At 50.2% G+C, this 18,786-nt stretch overlaps 1 protein-coding gene across 5 annotated transcripts in view; it reads left to right on the forward strand.

The window, feature by feature from the left end:
* MYH14 (myosin heavy chain 14) overlaps positions 1-15,347 on the forward strand; it is a 109,332-nt gene extending 93,985 nt beyond the window's left edge. For all 5 annotated transcript variants that reach the window (XM_054464874.2, XM_054464875.2, XM_054464873.2 and 2 more), the window contains 4 exons: positions 6,508-6,716; positions 11,883-11,991; positions 13,835-14,007; positions 14,453-15,347. In XM_054464874.2, coding sequence (XP_054320849.1) covers positions 6,508-6,716; positions 11,883-11,991; positions 13,835-14,007; positions 14,453-14,603 — 642 coding nt within the window. In that variant the 3' untranslated portion in view covers positions 14,604-15,347. The remainder of the gene's footprint in view (positions 1-6,507; positions 6,717-11,882; positions 11,992-13,834; positions 14,008-14,452) is intronic.
* The last annotated feature ends 3,439 nt before the right edge of the window (positions 15,348-18,786 follow it).

Below are 18,786 nucleotides of genomic sequence, written 5' to 3' on the forward strand. Positions count from 1 at the left end.
GGGTACAGTAGGTCACGCCTGGAATCCCAGCACTTTTGGTGGATTGCTTTTAGCCTAGGAGTTCAAGACTAGCTTGGATGACATGGCAAAACTCCATCCCTACACAACATTTAAAAATTAGCAGGGTGTGGTGGCGCACACCTATAGTCCCAGCTACCCAGGAGGCTGAGTTGGGAGGATCACCTGAGCCCAGGGAGGTTGAAGCTGCAGTTGAGCCATGATTGCACCACTGCACTCCAGCCTGGGCAACATAGTGAGACCCTGTCTCAAAAAGAAAAGTGATAAATTATGTTTAAAAAATAGTTTAAGCCAGGTGCAGTGGCTCATGCCTGTAATCCCAGCACTTTGGGAGGCCAAGGCGGGTGGATCATGAGGTCAGGAGTTCAAGACCAGCCTGGCCAACATGGTGAAACCCTGTCTCTACTAAAAATACAAAAACTAGCCAGGCGTGGTGGCGGGCACCTGTAATCCAGCTACTCGGGAGGCTGAGGCAGAGAATTGCTTGAACCCAGGAGGCGGAGTTTGCAGTGATCTGAGATCGTGCCACTGCACTCTAGCCTGGGTGACAGAGAGAGACTTTGTCTCAAAAAAAAAAAAAAAAAGTTTAAAAACAAAACTAAGCAAACCTGTAGTTCTCAATTTGACTTCATCATATTCACTTGAACTGGTGATGTATTTTATACAGATCCAGCCTCTCTGACCACCCAAAAGGCCTAGAAACAGGGAACCCAGTAGCAATGAGTATCCCTATGTCCACGTTGTGATCTGGAAATGCTGTTTCCCTCTAAAAGAAACTGGGGCTGGCTGGGCACAGTGGCTCACACCTGTAATCCCAGCTCTTTGGAAGGCTGAGACAGGAGGATTGCTTGAGCCCAGGGGTTTGAGACCAGCCCAGGGGTCAACACAGTAAGACCCCATCTCTACAAAAAATAAAATTAGCCGGGTGCAATCGTGCACGCCTGCGGCCCCAGCTACTCTGAGGGCTGAGGTAGGAGGATTGCCTGGACCCAGGAAGCAGAGGTTGTAGTGAGCCAGAATTGTGCCACTCCACTCTAGCCTGGGCAACAGAAGGAGACCCTGTCTCAAAAAAAAAAAAAAAAAAAGAAGAAGAAACGAAACTGGAGCTTCTTCCGAAGTGGCTGATTCCAGATCTGGAGCAGGCAATGAACAAGAGTAACCCAGAACATTTTGTGATACCCATTAGCGGGAAAGGTGGTATAGTTACGTCAAGAGCACGTAGAAGTCAACGTGAAGAGCCTCCCACTGGCCCAAAGTGGGGCAACTTGAGCTTCAATGAGGAAAATAATTGCAACTGATTTAATCCCTTGAAATCTGTTTAAATTCAACAGCAACATTTTAAAAAAATATTAATTAGTTGCTGTGTTAGTTCCCTACGGCCACCATAACAAATTACCATCACAAACACAGTGGCTTAAAACAACACGAATGTATTTTCTCTGTGTTTTTGTTGTTGTTGTTTGTTTGTTTGTTTTTTTGAGACAGAATCTCACTGTCGCCCAGGCTGGAGTGCAGTGGCACGATTTCGGCTTCGCCCCCCAGGGTTCACGCCATTCTCCTGCCTCAGCCTCCTGAGTAGCTGGGACTACAGGCGCCCGCTACCTCGCCCGGCTAATTTTTTGTATTTTTAGTAGAGACGGGGTTTCACTGTGTTAGCCAGGATGGTCTCGATCTCCTGACCTCGTGATCCGCCCTCCTCGGCCTCCCAAAGTGCTGGGATTACAGGCGTGAGCCACTGCGCCCGGCTTTTTTTTTTTTTCTTTGAGATGGAGTCTCGCTCTGTCACCCAGACTGGAGTGCAGTGGTGCGATCTCGACTCACTGCAACCTCTGCCTCCCGGATTCAAGTAATTCTCCTGCCTCAGCCTCCCAAGTAGCTGGGACTACAAGCATGCACCACCGTGGCTGGCTAATCTTTGTATTTTTAGTAGAGAGGGGGTTTCACCATGTTGTCCAGGCTGCTCTCAAACTCCTGACCTCAAGTGATCCACCCGCCTCGGCCTCCCAAAGTGCTGGGATTACAGACGTGAGCTACGGCGCCCAGCCAGGAATGTATTCTCTCGTGGTCCTGGAGGCCAGAGGTCTGAAATCAAGGTGTGGGCAGGGTTGGTTCCTCTTGTTCGTGCGTCTCCCCTGGCTTCCGGTGGGTGCTGGCAGTCCCTGCTGTTTCTTCATCTGTAGATGTGTCACTGCAATCTCTGGCTCTAACTTTACAAGGCATTTCCCCATCTTTGTGGCTCTGTGTCTCATCTCCTCTTTTTTTTTTTTTTTTTTTTTTTTTGAGACAGAGTCTCGCTCTTGTCGCCGAGGCTGGAGTGCAATGGGTGGATCTTAGCTCACTGCGACCTTCACCTCCCAGGTTCAAGAGATTCTCCTGCCTCAACCTCCCAAGTAGCTGGATTACAGGCGCCCACCACCACATCTGGCTAAATTTTTTTGTATTTTTAGTAGTGATGGGGTTTCACCATGTTGGCCAGGCTGGTCTCGAACTCCTGATGTCAGGTGATCCGCCGCCTCAGCCTCCCAAATTGCTGGGATTATAGGTGTGAGCCACCATTACCTGGTCCTCATCTCTTAAAAGGACACCAGCCATATCAGATTTGAGGCCCACCCTAATCCAGTGTGACCTCACGTTAATCAATTACAACTGCAAAGATCCTATTTCCAACTAAGGTCACATTCCGAGGTTCTGAGTGGACGTGAATTTTGCATGGGAGTCTGTTCACCCCATGGGTGCATGGGGCAGGGCATGGGGGAGGGGCATGGAGCTTCTGTGCCCTCCTGGGAGCGCCACCCTCCTGGTACTGCACATGTTCAGCTTCCAGAAGCTGCCCAAACCCTGTCCTCTTGGGCCTTTTATGGAGACGTCACTGGATAGGCGTGATTAACAACCATGATGATTAACAACCATGATGATTAACAAATATGATGATTAACAAACATGGTGATTAACAAACATGGTGATTAACAACCACGTAGAAATGTGATTGGACGAAAGGGGTCCGATCTAAACCCAGCGAGGCCTGTCTGTTCAGATCCTTCCTGGCTTCTCTATGCAGCATTCCTTCCGCCTGAAATGAGGGTCCTGTGACCCACAGTCACGTTAGAGTTTCTGCCTTCTGCAGGTGAAAGAGGGGGCAGGAGGAGGTTAGAGAGAGAGGTTCTGTTTACTCTAAAAGGGCTATGCAAATTATGATCAAGGAACCATGGACAAACCCTCCCCCTCCCCACACACACACGAAGTATATACACAAAGCAATATCACAGGTACAAATTCCCTTGAAAATTCACAAATAAGGCCGCGCGCGGTGGCTCACACCTGTAGTCCCAGCACTTTGGGAGGCCAAGGCTGGCAGATCACGAGGTCAGGAGTTCAAGATCAGCCCGATCAATATGGTGAACCCCTGTCTCTACTAAAAATACGAAAATTAGCCAGGCATGGTGGCGGGCACCTGTAGTCCCAGCTACTCGGCAGGGTGAGGCAGAAGAATCACTTGAACCCAGGAGGCAGAGGTTACAGTGAGCCGAGATCGAGCCACTGCTCTCCAGCCTAGGCGACAGAGCAAAACTTCATCTAAAAAAAAAAAAAAAAGGAAAAAGAAAATTCACAAATAAGAAAGATCGGGTGCAGTGGCTCATGCCTGTAATCCCAGCACTATGGGAAGCTGAAGCAGGTAGATTGTTTGAGGCCAAGAGTTCAAGATCAGCCAGGACGACAAAGTGAAACCCTGTCCCTACCAAAAACAACAACAACAACAAAATTATCGGGCATGATGGTGTGCACCTATAGTTCCAGCTAGTCAGGAGGCTGAGGCTGGAGAATCGCTTGAGCCCAGGAGTTTGACGCTGCGGTGAGCTACGATTGTGCCACTGCACTCCAGTTTGGACAAGAGTGAGACCCTGTCTCAAAAAAAAAAAAAAAAAAAGAAAGAAAGAATAAAGTCCCTGGACACAGCTGCCAATTTCCAGGAAACACAGAGAAGAGATAAATAAATGCTGAATTAGACTGTAAGTGTGTGATCAGAAAAATCCAGACCGAGAGGAACTCTACGAGTCTAACAACCTACATTCTTCAACAGATAAATTGTAAGAAGTAGGCTGGGCGCAGTGGCTCACATCTGTGATTCCAGCACTTTGGGAGGCCAAGGCGGGCGGATCACTTGAGGTCAGGAGTTTGAGAGCAGCCTGGCCAACATGGCGAAACCCCGTCTCTACAAAAAAATACAAAAATTAGCCAGGCGTGGTGGTGTGTGCCTGTAGTCCCAGCTACTTGGGAGGCTGAGGCCGGAGAATCACTAGATCCTGGGGGGCAGCGGTTGCAGTGAGCCGAGATTGCACCACTGTACTCCAGCCTGGGTGACAGAGCAAGACTCCATCTCAGAAAAAAAAAAAAAAATTGTAAAGGAATAAAAGGGATGGAGGAGGGAACTATAGGTTAAAAGAGACTTAAAAGACATATATCTGGCCGGGCGTGATGGCTCACACCTGTAATCCTAGCAATTTGGGAGACCGAGGCGGGTGGATCACTTGAGATCAGGAGTTTGAGACCAGCCTGGCCAACATGGTGAAACCCCATCTCTACTAAAAATACAAAAATTAGCCAGGTGTGGTGGTGCGTGCCTGTAATTCCAGCTACTCAGGAGGCTGAGGCAGGAAAATCGCTTGAACCCAGGAGGCAGAGATTGCAGTGAGCCGAGATTGTGCCACTACACTCCAGCCTTGGCAACAGAGTGAGACTGTGTCTCAAAACAAACAAACAAACAACAACAACAACAAAAACCCACATACATCTACTTTTTTAAATGGGTAGGATTCAACTATAGGACCTAGGGATGCTTCTGTATGTAATAAAACTCTAAAGACATACAAGGAGGTAAGGACCTGAGAAGTCAGGATAACATGCTATTTTGGGGAGAAGGAAGAGGTTGTCATTAGGATGAGTGCGTGAAAGGGCTTCTGGAAGGGCAAAGTTCTATTTCTTGACCAAGGTGCTACTGACAGTGATGTTTGCCTTTTGTTAACTCATGACGCCTGTGCGGGATGACACCCGCACACATCCATGTTCAGAGACAGGAAGCAGCAGGGGCCTGGGGCCGAAAGGGTTCTCATCTCCAGCTGCTGGAATAATCAGGAACACTCCCATAATGTTCTTGGTTGAGAATTACTGTGCTAATAAAACTAGCAGAATATTTATTACTGATTTTTTTATTTGATTAATGTTTGGCTCTCTGTATCACCATTTTATTTCATAATAAAAAGTTTGAGGCCAGGCGTGGTGGCTCACACCTATAATCCCAGCACTTTGGGAGGCTGAGGTGGGTGGATCACTTGAGGTCAGGAGTTCGAGACCAGCCTGGCCAACATGGAGAAACCCCGTCTCTACAAAAAATACAAAAATTAGCCAGGTGAGGTGGCAGGCAACTGTAATTCCAGCTACTCAAGAGGCTGAGGCAGGAGAATCGCTTGAACCTGGGAGGCAGAGGTTGCAGTGAGCTGAGATCATGCCACTGCCCTCTAGCCTGGGCAACAGAGCGAGAAATGGTCTCAAATGAAATGAAATGAAATGAAATGAAATAAAAAAATAAAATAAAATAAAATAAAATGCAGGGGTGATGGTGTATGCCTGTGATCTCAGCTACTCAGGAGGCTGAAGTGGGAGGATCACTTAAGCTTGGGAGGTTGAGGCTGCAGTGAGCTGGGATTTCACCAGCTGGGCAACAGCTGTGCTGCAGCCTGGGCAACAGAGCAAAACTCTGTCTCAAAAAAAGTTTTTTAAGTTAAAAAAAAAAAAAAAACCCACAAAGGAGAATATGCTAATTACCCAGTCATTGTGTCCCTGTGAGGGTGAAATAAAGTATGAATCAGACTGGGTCTGACTCACTTCCATGTCCCCAGCAGAAGGCCTCGCTCGGAGTACGAGCTGAGTAAATAAACGGGAACTATTATTAGGGGTGTGTTTACACATTTTCCACGTAGCAGCTACTGTTCATTGAGGCCATGTTTCTCAAAATGCACCCGCATATAACTCCCATCTGAACCACCTGAGATGCCTGCTATAAATGCAGATTCCCAGACTCCACTTTGGTCTTGCTGAGTCAGAATCTCTGAAGGGTGAGAACCAGAGGTCTGCATTTTTTTCCACAAGCTCCCCCAGATGATCCTGGTGCAACCCTTGGAATAGACCCATTCACAGTCAGAAGTAGAATTTATGACATTTAAACAAGTTTGTGATGGTCTCGTGGACTTATTAAAATAAGCAGAAAACTATCCAAAATGTTAAGAGCCAGGGCTGGCAGTGCTGTGGGTGATAAGTCAATAAACTATTGATAAAAATACAAGCTAACATCTGTTGAGTATTTAGTATGTTTCAGGCTCTGTGCTTTGCGTGTGACAATCATCAGCACACTTAATTCTTGGAGGTGCCTGGATTTACCTACCACCTTCCCTCTGAGACTCCACCATGACATTCTTCCTTCCCCTCCTGCTACAGGTAGAGTCACTGACTACAGAGCTGTCAGCTGAGCGCAGTTTCTCAGCCAAGGCAGAGAGCGGGCGGCAGCAGCTGGAACGGCAGATCCAGGAGCTACGGGGACGCCTGGGTGAGGAGGATGCTGGGGCCCGTGCCCGCCACAAGATGACCATTGCTGCCCTTGAGTCTAAGTTGGCCCAGGCTGAGGAGCAGCTAGAGCAAGAGACCAGGTAGGTGAGAGCCGAGGCCACGCGAGAAAGGTGACCTCCACATTCTGGTCAGTGAGAGGAAGGAGGCTGTGTTACAAACACCTGGTTTAGAAACATCCAAAAGACATCATCATAGTAATGACTGCTGACCTGGCATGGTGGCTCACGCCTGTAATCCCAGCACTTTGGGAGGCAGAAGCAGGAGGATCCCTTGAGGCCAGGAGTTTTCAGAGCAGTCTGGGCAACATAGCAAGACCTCGTCTCTCTTAAAAAAAAAAAAAAAAAAGCCAGGTGTGTTAGCACATGCCTGTAGTCCCAGCTGCTCAAGAGCCTGAGATAAGAAGATGGCTTAAGCCCAGGAGTTCAAGGCTGCAGTGAGCTGTGATCACAACACTGCACTCCAGCCTGAGTAACAGTGTAAGACCTTGTCTCTAAAAAAAAAAAAAAAAAGCAGCCAGGCACAGTGGCTCACACCTGTAATCCCAGCACTTTGGGAGGCCTCGGCTTCCAGATCATTTGAAGGCAGGAGTTTGAGACCAGCCTAGCCAACATGGTGAAACCCCATCTCTACCAAAAGATACCAAAATTAGCCGGGTGTGGTGGCCCATGCCTGTAGTCCCAGCTACTGGGGAGGCTGAGGCAGGAGTATTGCTTGAACTCAGGAGATAGAGGTTGCAGTGACCCGAGATTGTGCCACTGCCCTCCAGCCTGGGTGACAGAGCCAGACTCCATTTAAAAAAAAAAAAACGAAAAGAAAAAGATGCCAGGCACGGTGGCTCACGCCTGTAATCCCAGCACTCTGGGAGGCTGAGGTGGGCGGATCACCTGAGGTCGGGAGTTCGAGACCAGCCTGACCAACATGGAGAAACTGCGTCTCTACTAAAAATACAAAAAATTAGCCGGGCGTGGTGGTGCATGCCTGTAATCCCAGCTACTCGGGAGGCTGAGGCAGGAGAATCACTTGAACCCAGGAGGCGGAGGTTGTGGTGAGCCAAGATCACGCCATTGCACTCCGGCTTAGCAACAAGAGTGAAACTCCGCCTCAAAAAAAAAAAAAGAAAAAGAAAAAACAAAGTGTGTAAATGTATGTAAATATTTAAATGATTGCTGATTTTCTGTATCACTTAGGATGCTTTGGGCTACAAGTAACTCGCAATCTCACTACGAGTATTATTTACATAATAATGTGTCAGTTAGCTATAGCTGAATTACAAACCACTCTGAAACTTAGTGGCTTAAAACAACAATCATTTATTATTGCTCATGAGTGTTTGGCTGGTTAAGTTCTGCTGATTTGGGCTTGGTGGGCTTCACTCATCATCTGCTCAGTTGAGGGTCAGCTAGATGGATTTGCTAATCTTGGCTGGGCTTTCATTTTTTTTTTTTTTTTTACTTTTTTATCTTCAAGAACAGCATGAGTGGTATTGGCTGGGCTTGCATAACTCTAAGGCCTTGCCTAGGACAACTAAGCTAACTTATCTCTGCTCTGTGTGGCCTCTTATCCTCCAGGAGGCTAGCCCAGGATTGTTCATATGACAGAGTCAAGATTCTAAGAGCAAGGGAAAGTGCTAAAGACTCCTTGGGGCCTGCATTTGGAACTGGTACCGTGTCACTTCTGCCATTTCCTATTAACCAAAGCAAGTCACTCAGCCTGCTCAGATTCAAAGCAATGGGGAAATAGATATGACTGTTTGATAGGAGCAGCTGCAAAGTCATATTGCCAAGGGTATGGATACAGGAAGGGGTGAGAACTGGGACCATCTGTTGTATCAGTCTAGCACAAAGAGGAATGTCTTTTTTTCAAGTGATAAGAAGTCTAGAGCTAGGCAGCCAAAAGACGGTAGGGCTCTGGATCAACATCTGTGTTGTTTTTTAGTCTTTTCCTCATGGTCACAAAATGGCTGCAATTGCACCAAGCTCCACACCCACAGACATCCATGTTCAGAGACAGGAAGCAGCAGTAGTATGGGGCTGAAAGAGTTTCCATCTCCAGTTGCTGGAATGACCAAGAATACCCCCATAACATTCCTAGTTGAGAATTGATGTGCTAATAAAACTAACAGAATATTTATTACTAAGCCTAATACCTTTCACTCTTCCAATACAATAGATTTTCCTATTGCTCAATACTATTCAGCAACAATAATTACAGCAATACTAATAGTTCCCATTTATTGAGGATTTACTATATATCAGGTGCTGGACTACCTGTAAATACCTGTACGTTATCACATAATCCTTGTGAGAGAAAGACCATTGTTATCCTATTTTACTTGTAGAAAAACTGAGGCTCAGATGGGCTATAAATGTAGGATGCTTGACTTGCTATTCATCATGTGTACATTATCTCATGGGGAGGAATGTTATTATATTATACATCAAATTTATATAAGGTTCATTCATTCAACAAACAAATATTAAGAGTGTACTGTTGGGGCCAGGCATGGTGGCTAACGCCTGTAATCCCAGCACTTTGGGAGGCCAAGGCGGGCAGATCACCTGAGATCAGGAATTCAAGACCAATCTAGCCAGCATGATGAAACCCCGTCTCTATCAAAAATATAAAAATTAGCCTGGAGTAGTAATGGACGCCTGTAATCCCAGCTACTCAGGAGGCTGAGGTAGGAGAATCACTTGAACCTGGGAAGTAGAGGTTGCAGTGAGCCGAGATCACACCACTGCACTCTAGCCTGGGCAACAGAGCAAGACTCTGACTCCAAAAAAAAGAGGAGTGTACTGTTTACCTTCCCGTGTGCTGGTCACTGAAAAAATTGGACGTACCATGGAAGTGTGTCTAATTACCTCCATAGTATGTCTAATACCACATCTGGTGGGATTCCCCAAGGTGAAAGACTCATGAGCTGGACATGGCAATGAAGGCCTGTGAACTAGAAGGGTTGAAGGGACACAGATGAGGAAGAAGCTGGAATGCCCTGAGATGTAGTGGTTTGGGAAGGGTTTCTAGAGGAGGAAGCACTTGAGCTGGAGCTGACAAGAATGGGATTTCCAGGGCTTAGAGTCCCAAGTCAGTTGGCAGCTTTGTGGGAAAGTCTGGGAGACATCAGGGCATTTGGAGGAGGAGTGTGGTTGGTTCTGAGAGTCTGGGACCCAGGAGAGGGATCAGGGAGACAGGGAGGTAAATGAGGCTTGAAGCACACAGAGCCTTGAATACTGGGCCAAGGAACTGTGTTCTGTGGGCAGTGGGGAGCCCTGGGGCAATGGGGAGCCATGGGAGGGCTGTGGCTGGGGAGGGACACGGCCAGCTCTAGGTATAGAAAGATCTCTCTGGGGCTAAGGTGGGAATGGATCAGAGGAGAGAGACTGCAAGCTGGGAGGTTTGGAAGGAGTCTAGAATGATGGTCCAAGCAGAACAAGATGAGGCCTGAGCTGGGGCTGGGGCTGTGAAGATGAACAAGAGAGGATGAAAAAGAGAAAGCAGGGGGCAGAAGGAATGAAGCTGAGGCTATGGGTGGTGGCAGGGGAAGAAGACACTGTTTGGAGCCAAGGCCTGGTGACTGAGGGAATATTGGGTTTTTGGGGGAAGATGCTAAATTCGTTATGGAACATGATGAGAGTGAGAGGCCTCAGGGACAGGCAGAAGGAAATGGCCCCAGAGGTTCATGAGAGAAGTGGTTCTCAGTCCACAGGGTTACCCAGGGGCCCCAGGGCCCATGGGAACTGTAGCTTGAGGTCTATGGGGACCCCTGCTCCATTATACAAATGAGGAAACTGAAGTTCTGAGGGAGTAGATGAGTTGCTTAAAGTCACCCTGCACCAGGTGCAATGGCTCATGCCTGTAATCCCCACACTTTGGGAGGCTGAGGCAGGAGGATCACTTGAACCCAGGATTTCAAGACCAGCCTGGGCAACATGGCGAGACCCCATCTCTACAAAAATAAAAATTAAAAATCAGCCCAGCATGACGGCACACACCTGTAGTCCTAGCTACTCGGGACACTGAGGTGGAAGGATCGCTTGAGCCCAGGACATTGAGGCTGCAGTGAGCCATGATCACACCACTGCACTCCTGTCTGGGCAACAGAGCAAGGCCCTTTCTCAGAAGAATAATAAAGGCACCCTGGGAGCAAAGAATGACCAGATGATTCTTAGCTGAAGAAGTCTCAGCTGGGCGCGGTGGCTCACGCCTGTAATCCCAGCACTTTGGGAGGCCGAGGCGGGCGGATCATCTGAGGTTGGGAGTTCGAGACCAGCCTGACCAACATGGAGAAACCCCGTCTCTACTAAAAATACAAAATTAGCCAGGTGTGGTGGCGCATGCCTGTCATCCCGGCTGCTCGGGAGGCTGAGGCAGGAGGATTGCTTGAACCCAGGAGGCAGAGGTTGCGGTGAGCTGGAGATCGCGCCTTTGCACTCCAGCCTGGGCAACAAGAGTGAAACTCTGTCTCAAAAAAAAAAAAAAAAAAAAAGAAGTCTCTCTCCTTCATCCTTTTCCACTGCTTAGTGCCTTCCCACTCGCCCCCAGCCCTGTGCCTTCCTCTCAGCACATCTGGGGCTGTTGTATCCGGGGTGGCTGTCAAGCAATCCCGATTGCTAGAGGTCCCATCATATGGACTTCACCCCAGATGTGATGGTCCCTGCAGGAGAGGACAGGTGTAAGCGCAAAAAGAGTGTCCCTTCCCGCTCTGAAGATTCAAGTCTGCTGAAATAAACTGACAATAAATAGATTAACAAAATAAAAGGCATACAAATATATTAATGTGCATGAACACAGGAGCCATACAAAATATAAGACTTTTTATACAGGGCCAGATGGTTGAGGCTTAAGTATCCTCTTTATAGGGGAGAGGGACAAAAAGGATGTATTCAATTGTGGGAGATAGTAAATGATTTTCAGGGGAAAATGAGTGGGCCCAAAGAGTAAACTGTAGTTTGTAAATGATCCTCTTTGGAAACTGAATGGGACCAAACATATACTTATTATAAATCACAACATCATAGGAAACAGGTATGTGAAGTATCCTAGTAGAAGCCAAGGACATGGATGCTGAGGAGAAGGGAGCCTGCATGTCAGTGTTTGGCCTCAGTAAACTGTGGGAACCAGTTAGGGGTTAGGAAAGAGGGAAGAAGCCAATCCAAGAACAAGACGACAGCCACTGCATGAGTCTATGGGGACAAAATCCTAGGTTGAGCCCCTCTATTGAGACTCCTCCTTATCCCTCTCTTCAGAGAGCGCATCCTCTCTGGAAAGCTGGTGCGCAGAGCTGAGAAGCGGCTTAAAGAGGTGGTGCTCCAGGTGGAGGAGGAGCGGAGGGTGGCTGACCAGCTCCGGGACCAGGTAAGCAGCTGACATCATTAGGGAGCAGTGGAGAGTGTGACCACTGGCTGAGAAATTGCACAGGCCATCTCCAGAGGCAATGAGCTCCCATCACAAGAAGCAACTTGCAGGTGCTGTACTGGAACTGAGTGCAGATACCATCTTGGCACTTGGCACATCAGCAGAGGGTTGGAATCAGTGAGTTTGCAATTCATAAATGCTGGCATCTAGAAAGGGCCCTGTAGGGAGCTGAGGAAGCCAGGGCAAGGGAAGAAGTTAAATCCTACCCAGAAGCTAGACCAGGACTAGCTTCTATGTACCAGGCACTGTGCTAAAGACATAACATTTACTGTGTTTAATTCTTATCAGAATGGTAGAAGGAAGGTGCTATTATTTACCCTCCTATTTATGTGAGGAAACTGAGGTACAGAAAGGTGAAGTAACTTGCTCAAAATTATTTAGCTGGTAAGAGGTGGGGTCAGTATTCAAACCTCAGCTCTCTAGCCCCAGAGTGTGTGTTCCTGATTACTTACTGAGCAGTTACTGTGTCATAAGCAACTGCTTTTTAAAAAATACATATTTGCATTTCCTCACTAGTCCCATTTCACAGATGAAGAAACTGAAACTTTAAGAGGATATATTTTGCATCAGAGTCACAGAGATAGAGCCTGGATCAGATCCCAGGTCTGTCTGGACAGAGTCCCTCTGCCCTTAAAAGCTCAGCTGTGCTTTATTCGCCATTCATTCCACAAACAATTATTGAGCACCTGCTCTGTGCCAGACACTGTGGTAGGCATTAGGGATATGGATGTGAACGAAACAGAGGAAGTCCCTGCCCTCATGGAGCTCACATTTTCTGCATAGGATGAGACATAATAAACCTGTAAACAAGCAGATAATTACAGATTGTGACAAGGGCTATGAAGAAAAAAAGTGAAGAGAGAGGAAGACACAGAGGATTGGGGAATCCTCTTCAGGTTGGGAGATCAGGAAGATCTCTTTGAGAAGGTGACATTTAAATTGACACCTGAAGGGTGAAAAAGAGCCAGTCAGAGGGAACAGCAAGTATAAAGGCCTTGAAGAATAGAAATACGTTTGGTGAGTTCAGAACAAAAAGCAGATCAGTATGGTCTAGATAAACATCTGTTGTTATTTTAGTCCTGGTCTAGCTTCTTGGTAGAGCTTAACTTCTTCCCTCACTTTGGCTGCCTCAGCTCCCTACAAGGGCCCTTCCTAGATGCCAGAATTTATAAATTGCAAAGTCATTGATTCCAACCCTCTGCTGATGTGCCAAGTGCCAGGATGGTATCTGCACTCACTTCCAGTCCAGCACCTGCAAGTTACTTCTTGTGATGGGAGCTCATTGACTCCAGAAAATGTGGGATAGGAAGGTTGAATGATAAGAAATGAGGTCAGATCATGTATGTTCCCTCCCTGAAGAGAGAGGTGGTAGGGTCTGGGGAGGATCTCAGTGAAGTTGGTCTGGACGGTGGGTTTATGGGAAGAGAGAACTGGACAAGAAAAAGACCCTGTGGGACCCGGAATGCCAGGCTGAGGGGCTGGAACCTTGTCCCAGGGGTACTGGGGAGCCATGAAAGGATTGTGAACAGGAGGGTCTGGGTCAGCTCTGGGTATAGGAAGACCGTTCTGAGGCCGTGTAGGAGACAACCTGGAGGGGAGAGACTGCAGGTCAGGCTAGAGGCTGGCATGAGGGATTTAGGGGAAAAGAACAAGGCCTAAACAGAGAGCAGAGGATGGGGCAGAGAGAGTCAGGGGGCAGTAGGGACGGGGCAGTAGTGGGCTGTTGGGGAGGGAGTGATGACAGTACCTGGAGATGTAACCCGGTCCCCCTGCTTCCATCAAGCTGGAGAAGGGAAACCTTCGAGTCAAGCAGCTGAAGCGGCAGCTGGAGGAGGCCGAGGAGGAGGCATCCCGGGCTCAGGCTGGCCGCCGGAGGCTGCAGCGTGAGCTGGAAGATGTCACAGAGTCGGCCGAGTCCATGAACCGTGAAGTGACCACACTGAGGAACCGGCTTCGGTATGGTCATCCCACGTACAGGCCTGATGGGTGGGCAGCACCCTCACTCCATAAACCCCAGGGACGCGAGGCCGCGCCAGGGGCAACAGCAGAGGGAAATGGGATCCATGGGGGTGTGGGGCTGTGGGAACAGCAGCTGTGTTGCGGGAGAGCCAGATCCAGGTAACTTCTTTCTTCCCACACCCATTTCTCCCTGTCTCATCTCTGTGCCCTCATTTCCCACTGTGCACCACCACCTTTCTCTCCTTTCCTCCTCTCTGTGTGTCCTTCATCCCTCTCTGCTCCCCATTGCTTCTGCCCGTCTCCCTCCATTTCTCTTGATCTCATCTCTCTCTTCCCCCTTATTTTGTTCTCTCTCTCCCTATCTCTCTCTCTCTCTCCCCCTCCCTCTTTCTCCTCCCCTCCCCTCATTTCATCTCTGTATCCTGGTCTGTTCTCCCCACAGACGCGGCCCCCTTACCTTCACCACCCGCACAGTGCGGCAGGTCTTCCGACTAGAGGAGGGCGTGGCATCCGACGAGGAGGCAGAGGAAGCACAGCCTGGGTCTGGGCCATCCCCGGAGCCTGAGGGGTCCCCACCAGCCCACCCCCAGTGACCCTACCGTGTCCCCAGATGCACTAACAGATGCGGCCCAGCCCCCTTCCTCCCTGGACCCCACGGGCCCCTGTCCCAGGAACCCCACCCTCTGACTTCCTGCCCTTTGGAAATGGTGCAGCACTCTGGCATTTATCACCCCCACCTGGGCCCCCTGCAACCTCCCATCAAAGGATGACCCCTAAACACAGAGGAACGGGGCAGGCAGGGAGGCAAGGACTGGAGCTACCTTGCTTGTGGGGGGACTGGGTACAGTTGGCAAGCTGTGTTCCCATTAGCTCCCTGTCCTCCTTTCTTCCCTTGTTATTGATCTCTAGACATTAGGAAGGGAGTGAGACGGCTCCTCCACCGTCCTCAGCCAGTGCAGCCCATTCCGTCTGCTTCTCTCTCTCTCTCCCTCCCTCCCTCTCCTTCCCTACCCTCTCACCGTCTTGGCGTCTCTGAGGGTCCCTCTGTGCATCTTTTTAGGGATCTCGCTCTCACTCTCTCTCTACGTAGCCACTCTCCTTCCCCCATTTCTGTGTCCACCCCCGAACTCCTGAGCGACAGAAGCCCCAGGCCTCCACCAGCCTTGAACCCTTGCAAAGGGGCAGGACAAGGGGACCCCTCTCACTCCTGCTGCTGCCCATGCTCTGCCCTCCCTTCTGGTTGCTGAGGGTTCGGAGCTTCCCTCTGGGACTAAAGGAGTGTCCTTTACCCTCCCAGCCTCCAGGCTCTGGCAGAAATAAACTCCAACCCGACTGGACCATCTGTGTGGCTGTGTGTGTTCCTGCAGGGGGTCTCTGATGGGGCAGGATGGGCACAGGCTGCTAGGGCAGCAGGTCAGGCAGCCTGCTGGTGAGAATCACAGCTGCATGGGTATACAGGGGCATCCTGTGGATCAGGTGCTTCATAACTCCTTTCCTCCTCACTCCAGTGTATAATGGAAATATTCCCTCCACTATGCAGATGAGGGAACAGTCTCAGAGCAGCAGCATCCCTCACTCCACGCCCCCAGTGAGTGCTAGAAGGGGTGTTGCACTTGGGCCAACTCTTATGTGTTTGCAAAATAAATGACAGGCCTGCTGCAGTGGCTCATACCTGTGATCCCAGTGCTTCGGGAGGCTGAGGTGGGAGGATCACTTGAGCCCAGGGGGTGGAGGCTGCAGTGAGCTATGATTGCATCACTGCACTGTAGCATGGGTGAAGAGTGAGATCCTGTCCCCAAAGCAAAACAAAACAAAAAGACAGCTGTGGTCGTTTGTGCTGGGTGCTGTGTTAAGCGCACAGTTTATCTTAACCCTTAGCACAGCACTACAGGTAGAGATTTCATTGCACTCCAGTGCCTAGAACAGTGTCTGGCACACAGCAGGCATTCACTCAATATTTGCTGAATAACTAAGTGACCTCCCTCCCACCCTTTTAGAGTGGTGGAAACAGGCTCAGAGAGGCTGAGTGACTTGCCCAAGGACACACAGCTACTAAGGAGTTGAAATAGTTTGAACCCAGACAGTCTGGCCTCAGAGTCAGCACATATAGAGTCTGAGCCTTCAGCCCCTGACCCCACCCTGGGGACCCAGGTCTATCCCTCTCGTGGGAACTAGGCACCCTCGTGTGGGGGCTCACGTTCCTCAGACTGAGTCCTCAGTGACTTTTCAGTTAGAGGTGTGGATCCCCATTTTTGCCATCAGGGAGCAGGTGCTTGCCCTAAATAAGGTGCAAGCCATGGAGTGGATGTCAGGATCACCAAAGCCCATCCTCCCCTTTTTTAAAAAATTGAGAAAGGGTCTCACTCTGTCACCCAGGCTGGAGTGCAGTGGCACAATCATAGCTCACTGCAGCCTCGACCTCCCAGGCTCAAGCGATCCTCTCACCTTAGCCTCCGGAGTAGCTGGGACTACAGATGCCACCACACCTGGCTAATTTTATTTTATTTTTTGTAAAGACAGGGTCTCTCTTGTGTTGCCCAGCCTGGTCTTGAACTCCTGGCCTCAAGCGATCTTCCTGCGTCCTTGGCCTCCCAAAGTGCTTGGATTACTGGCCTGAGCCACTGTGCCCAGCAATAGGGCCCCACTTTAGAAGTCCCAATCCCTCTGTGCGCCCCGGCCGCAATCGGGATACTTTCCTAGCAGGCACACAGGAGGCCATTTTTAAATGAAAAGGAAACGTTTATTTTGGTGGGGAGTGAGGGTGGGTGGGAAGGAGGCATGACACTTTTTCTTTGGGGAGAGGGGGGTGACATGCGGCAGCTTCTGCATTGGGCGGTTCATGCACCCAGGGTGGGCGTGGGGGAGGCTTGGGGAAGGGGTCACGCCGACCCCTCCCTCCCTGCCCTGCGGGTGGGCTGAGAAGACCCGCCATTAGCACCAGAGTTGGACGATTTGCAGACCTCCCCTCCCCACACTGTCTCCGAACCCCGCCCCCATCCCTGAGAGCGCCCCCTCGCCACTCCCCCCACCAGCGACAGGCTAGGCCCGCCCCGCCCACATTTGAGTGAGAGAAACTTATTGCTGTGTGTGTGTGTTGCGGAGGGAGAGCCGCGGAGCTCAGGAAACCCCCCCCCCGCCATTCATTCCTCCCCAATCGCCCCGCCCCCTGGCCCGTGTCCGTGCGTTCCCGGAGCGCAGGAGGGGTGCGACATGCGTGTGGGGGGGGCGCGTCATGCAGCGCATGCGTGTAGGTGCAGGCACCCTGGCGGCCGGGGGGAAAAGGGGGAGCCGGACTTGGAAAGAGTCCCTTTAGCTCGCTCTCTCCCTCCCCGAATCCCACACTGTTGACTTGGGGGATGGGGTGGGAGGGGAGGAGAATCACGTTTTGTAGAAGTTATCATGATTGTGGTTATTTTGAAAAGCTGAACTAAAAAGCTGGGTACGTGTGGCTGATTGGCGAGCAGGGGGAGACGTTGGGAAGAGGTCAGTACCCTTTGGAAAAGACCCTCACCCCCTTTCCCCGTCCCCTTCGGCTTTCGTGAAGGTCAGGGGAAACGGGGGGGCTTGTTAAAGAAGTTGAACCCTTTGGCAATATAATCAGTCCCCACCCCGTACCCTGGTGTCTGGAGCCCCTAGCCCTTTGCCCCGCCCCCACCAAAACCCGCCCCACCCCTCATCCCTGATTTCACCAGGGTTTAGGGTCCGAGGGAAGGATGGGGGGGGACTCAAAATGCCCCTTGCATAGGAATCGTTGCATCGAGAATCGTGCTCAGTGACGCCCCCCATCCACTCTCGGGTGGGGGGTTCCTGAGGCCGTGGGAGCAGAGGGAGGGAGGTGGCTAATTCCGTGGGACCCCGGCTCCAAAAGGGGGGTCCGCTAAAGAGTCTGGGACCGGTGTGGTCTCTGGGCTTGCGGGAGGTAGCGCATCCTTGAGCCAGGATAGGAAGTGGGAAATGATTTTCCACCCGCGAGCGTGACGCGGCGAGGACCGCTGGGGAAGGGGGGCTGGGATCCCAGCCGAGTTGGGTGTTGTCGGTTCCCAATCTTCTGATATTCCAGTGTCCCTCCCTTCGGGAACAGCCTCTGTGATCATTTGTGGACTACTTTAAATCGAAACACTCTTAACCTAAATAAACCGTGTCTTAGCCAAGCAGCGATGCCTGCACTTACCGGCTTCTGTACAAAATGCGTATTAGAGACAAAACTTTTAAAACAAGTGTTTGTCCTCATACTGCCTCAAACCTTAGCACACCACCAAAGGTACAAATACAACCCTCTGGGAAACACTGGTGTCTGTGAAGAGGGTACCTTTGGGGCACCATCTCAGGGAAGGGACTCAGGGTTAGGCGTAAGACAAAGAGGGTGCTTGGGGAGGGTCTGGTTCCCTGGAATTGCAGACAGGTTGCGCCTATCTTGGAAGTTCTAGCATCAAGGGAACCTGGGCTGGACAAGTCTGTTAGGGCTTTGGGGATGTGGGTGGGGAACAGGCCTGAGGATTTGGGGGTGTCCAAGAAATGTCAGTTGTGGGAAGGATTTGGAGCATCCCAAAGGCTGAATTTGAGCTGAAAAGAGCTGGGTCAGGTCTTGGAGGTTTGAGAAGTGCTGGGATGCAGTTCAGGGAATTTGGTGGGGGTGTTTGGGGTGGCGGGAGTGGGGAGGGAGGGTGGTGCGGGGAGCCTCTGTGTGCAGAGGTTAAGTCGCAGGAGTGTGTGGGGACTGGGAGATGTGGGGTGCCAGGGTCAGTCTCAGAATTCCGGGTGCAGGTCTCATGTCCT

The sequence above is a fragment of the Pongo pygmaeus genome, chromosome 20 (genome assembly GCF_028885625.2).
Source record: "Pongo pygmaeus isolate AG05252 chromosome 20, NHGRI_mPonPyg2-v2.0_pri, whole genome shotgun sequence".
NCBI classification, from domain to species: domain Eukaryota; kingdom Metazoa; phylum Chordata; class Mammalia; order Primates; family Hominidae; genus Pongo; species Pongo pygmaeus.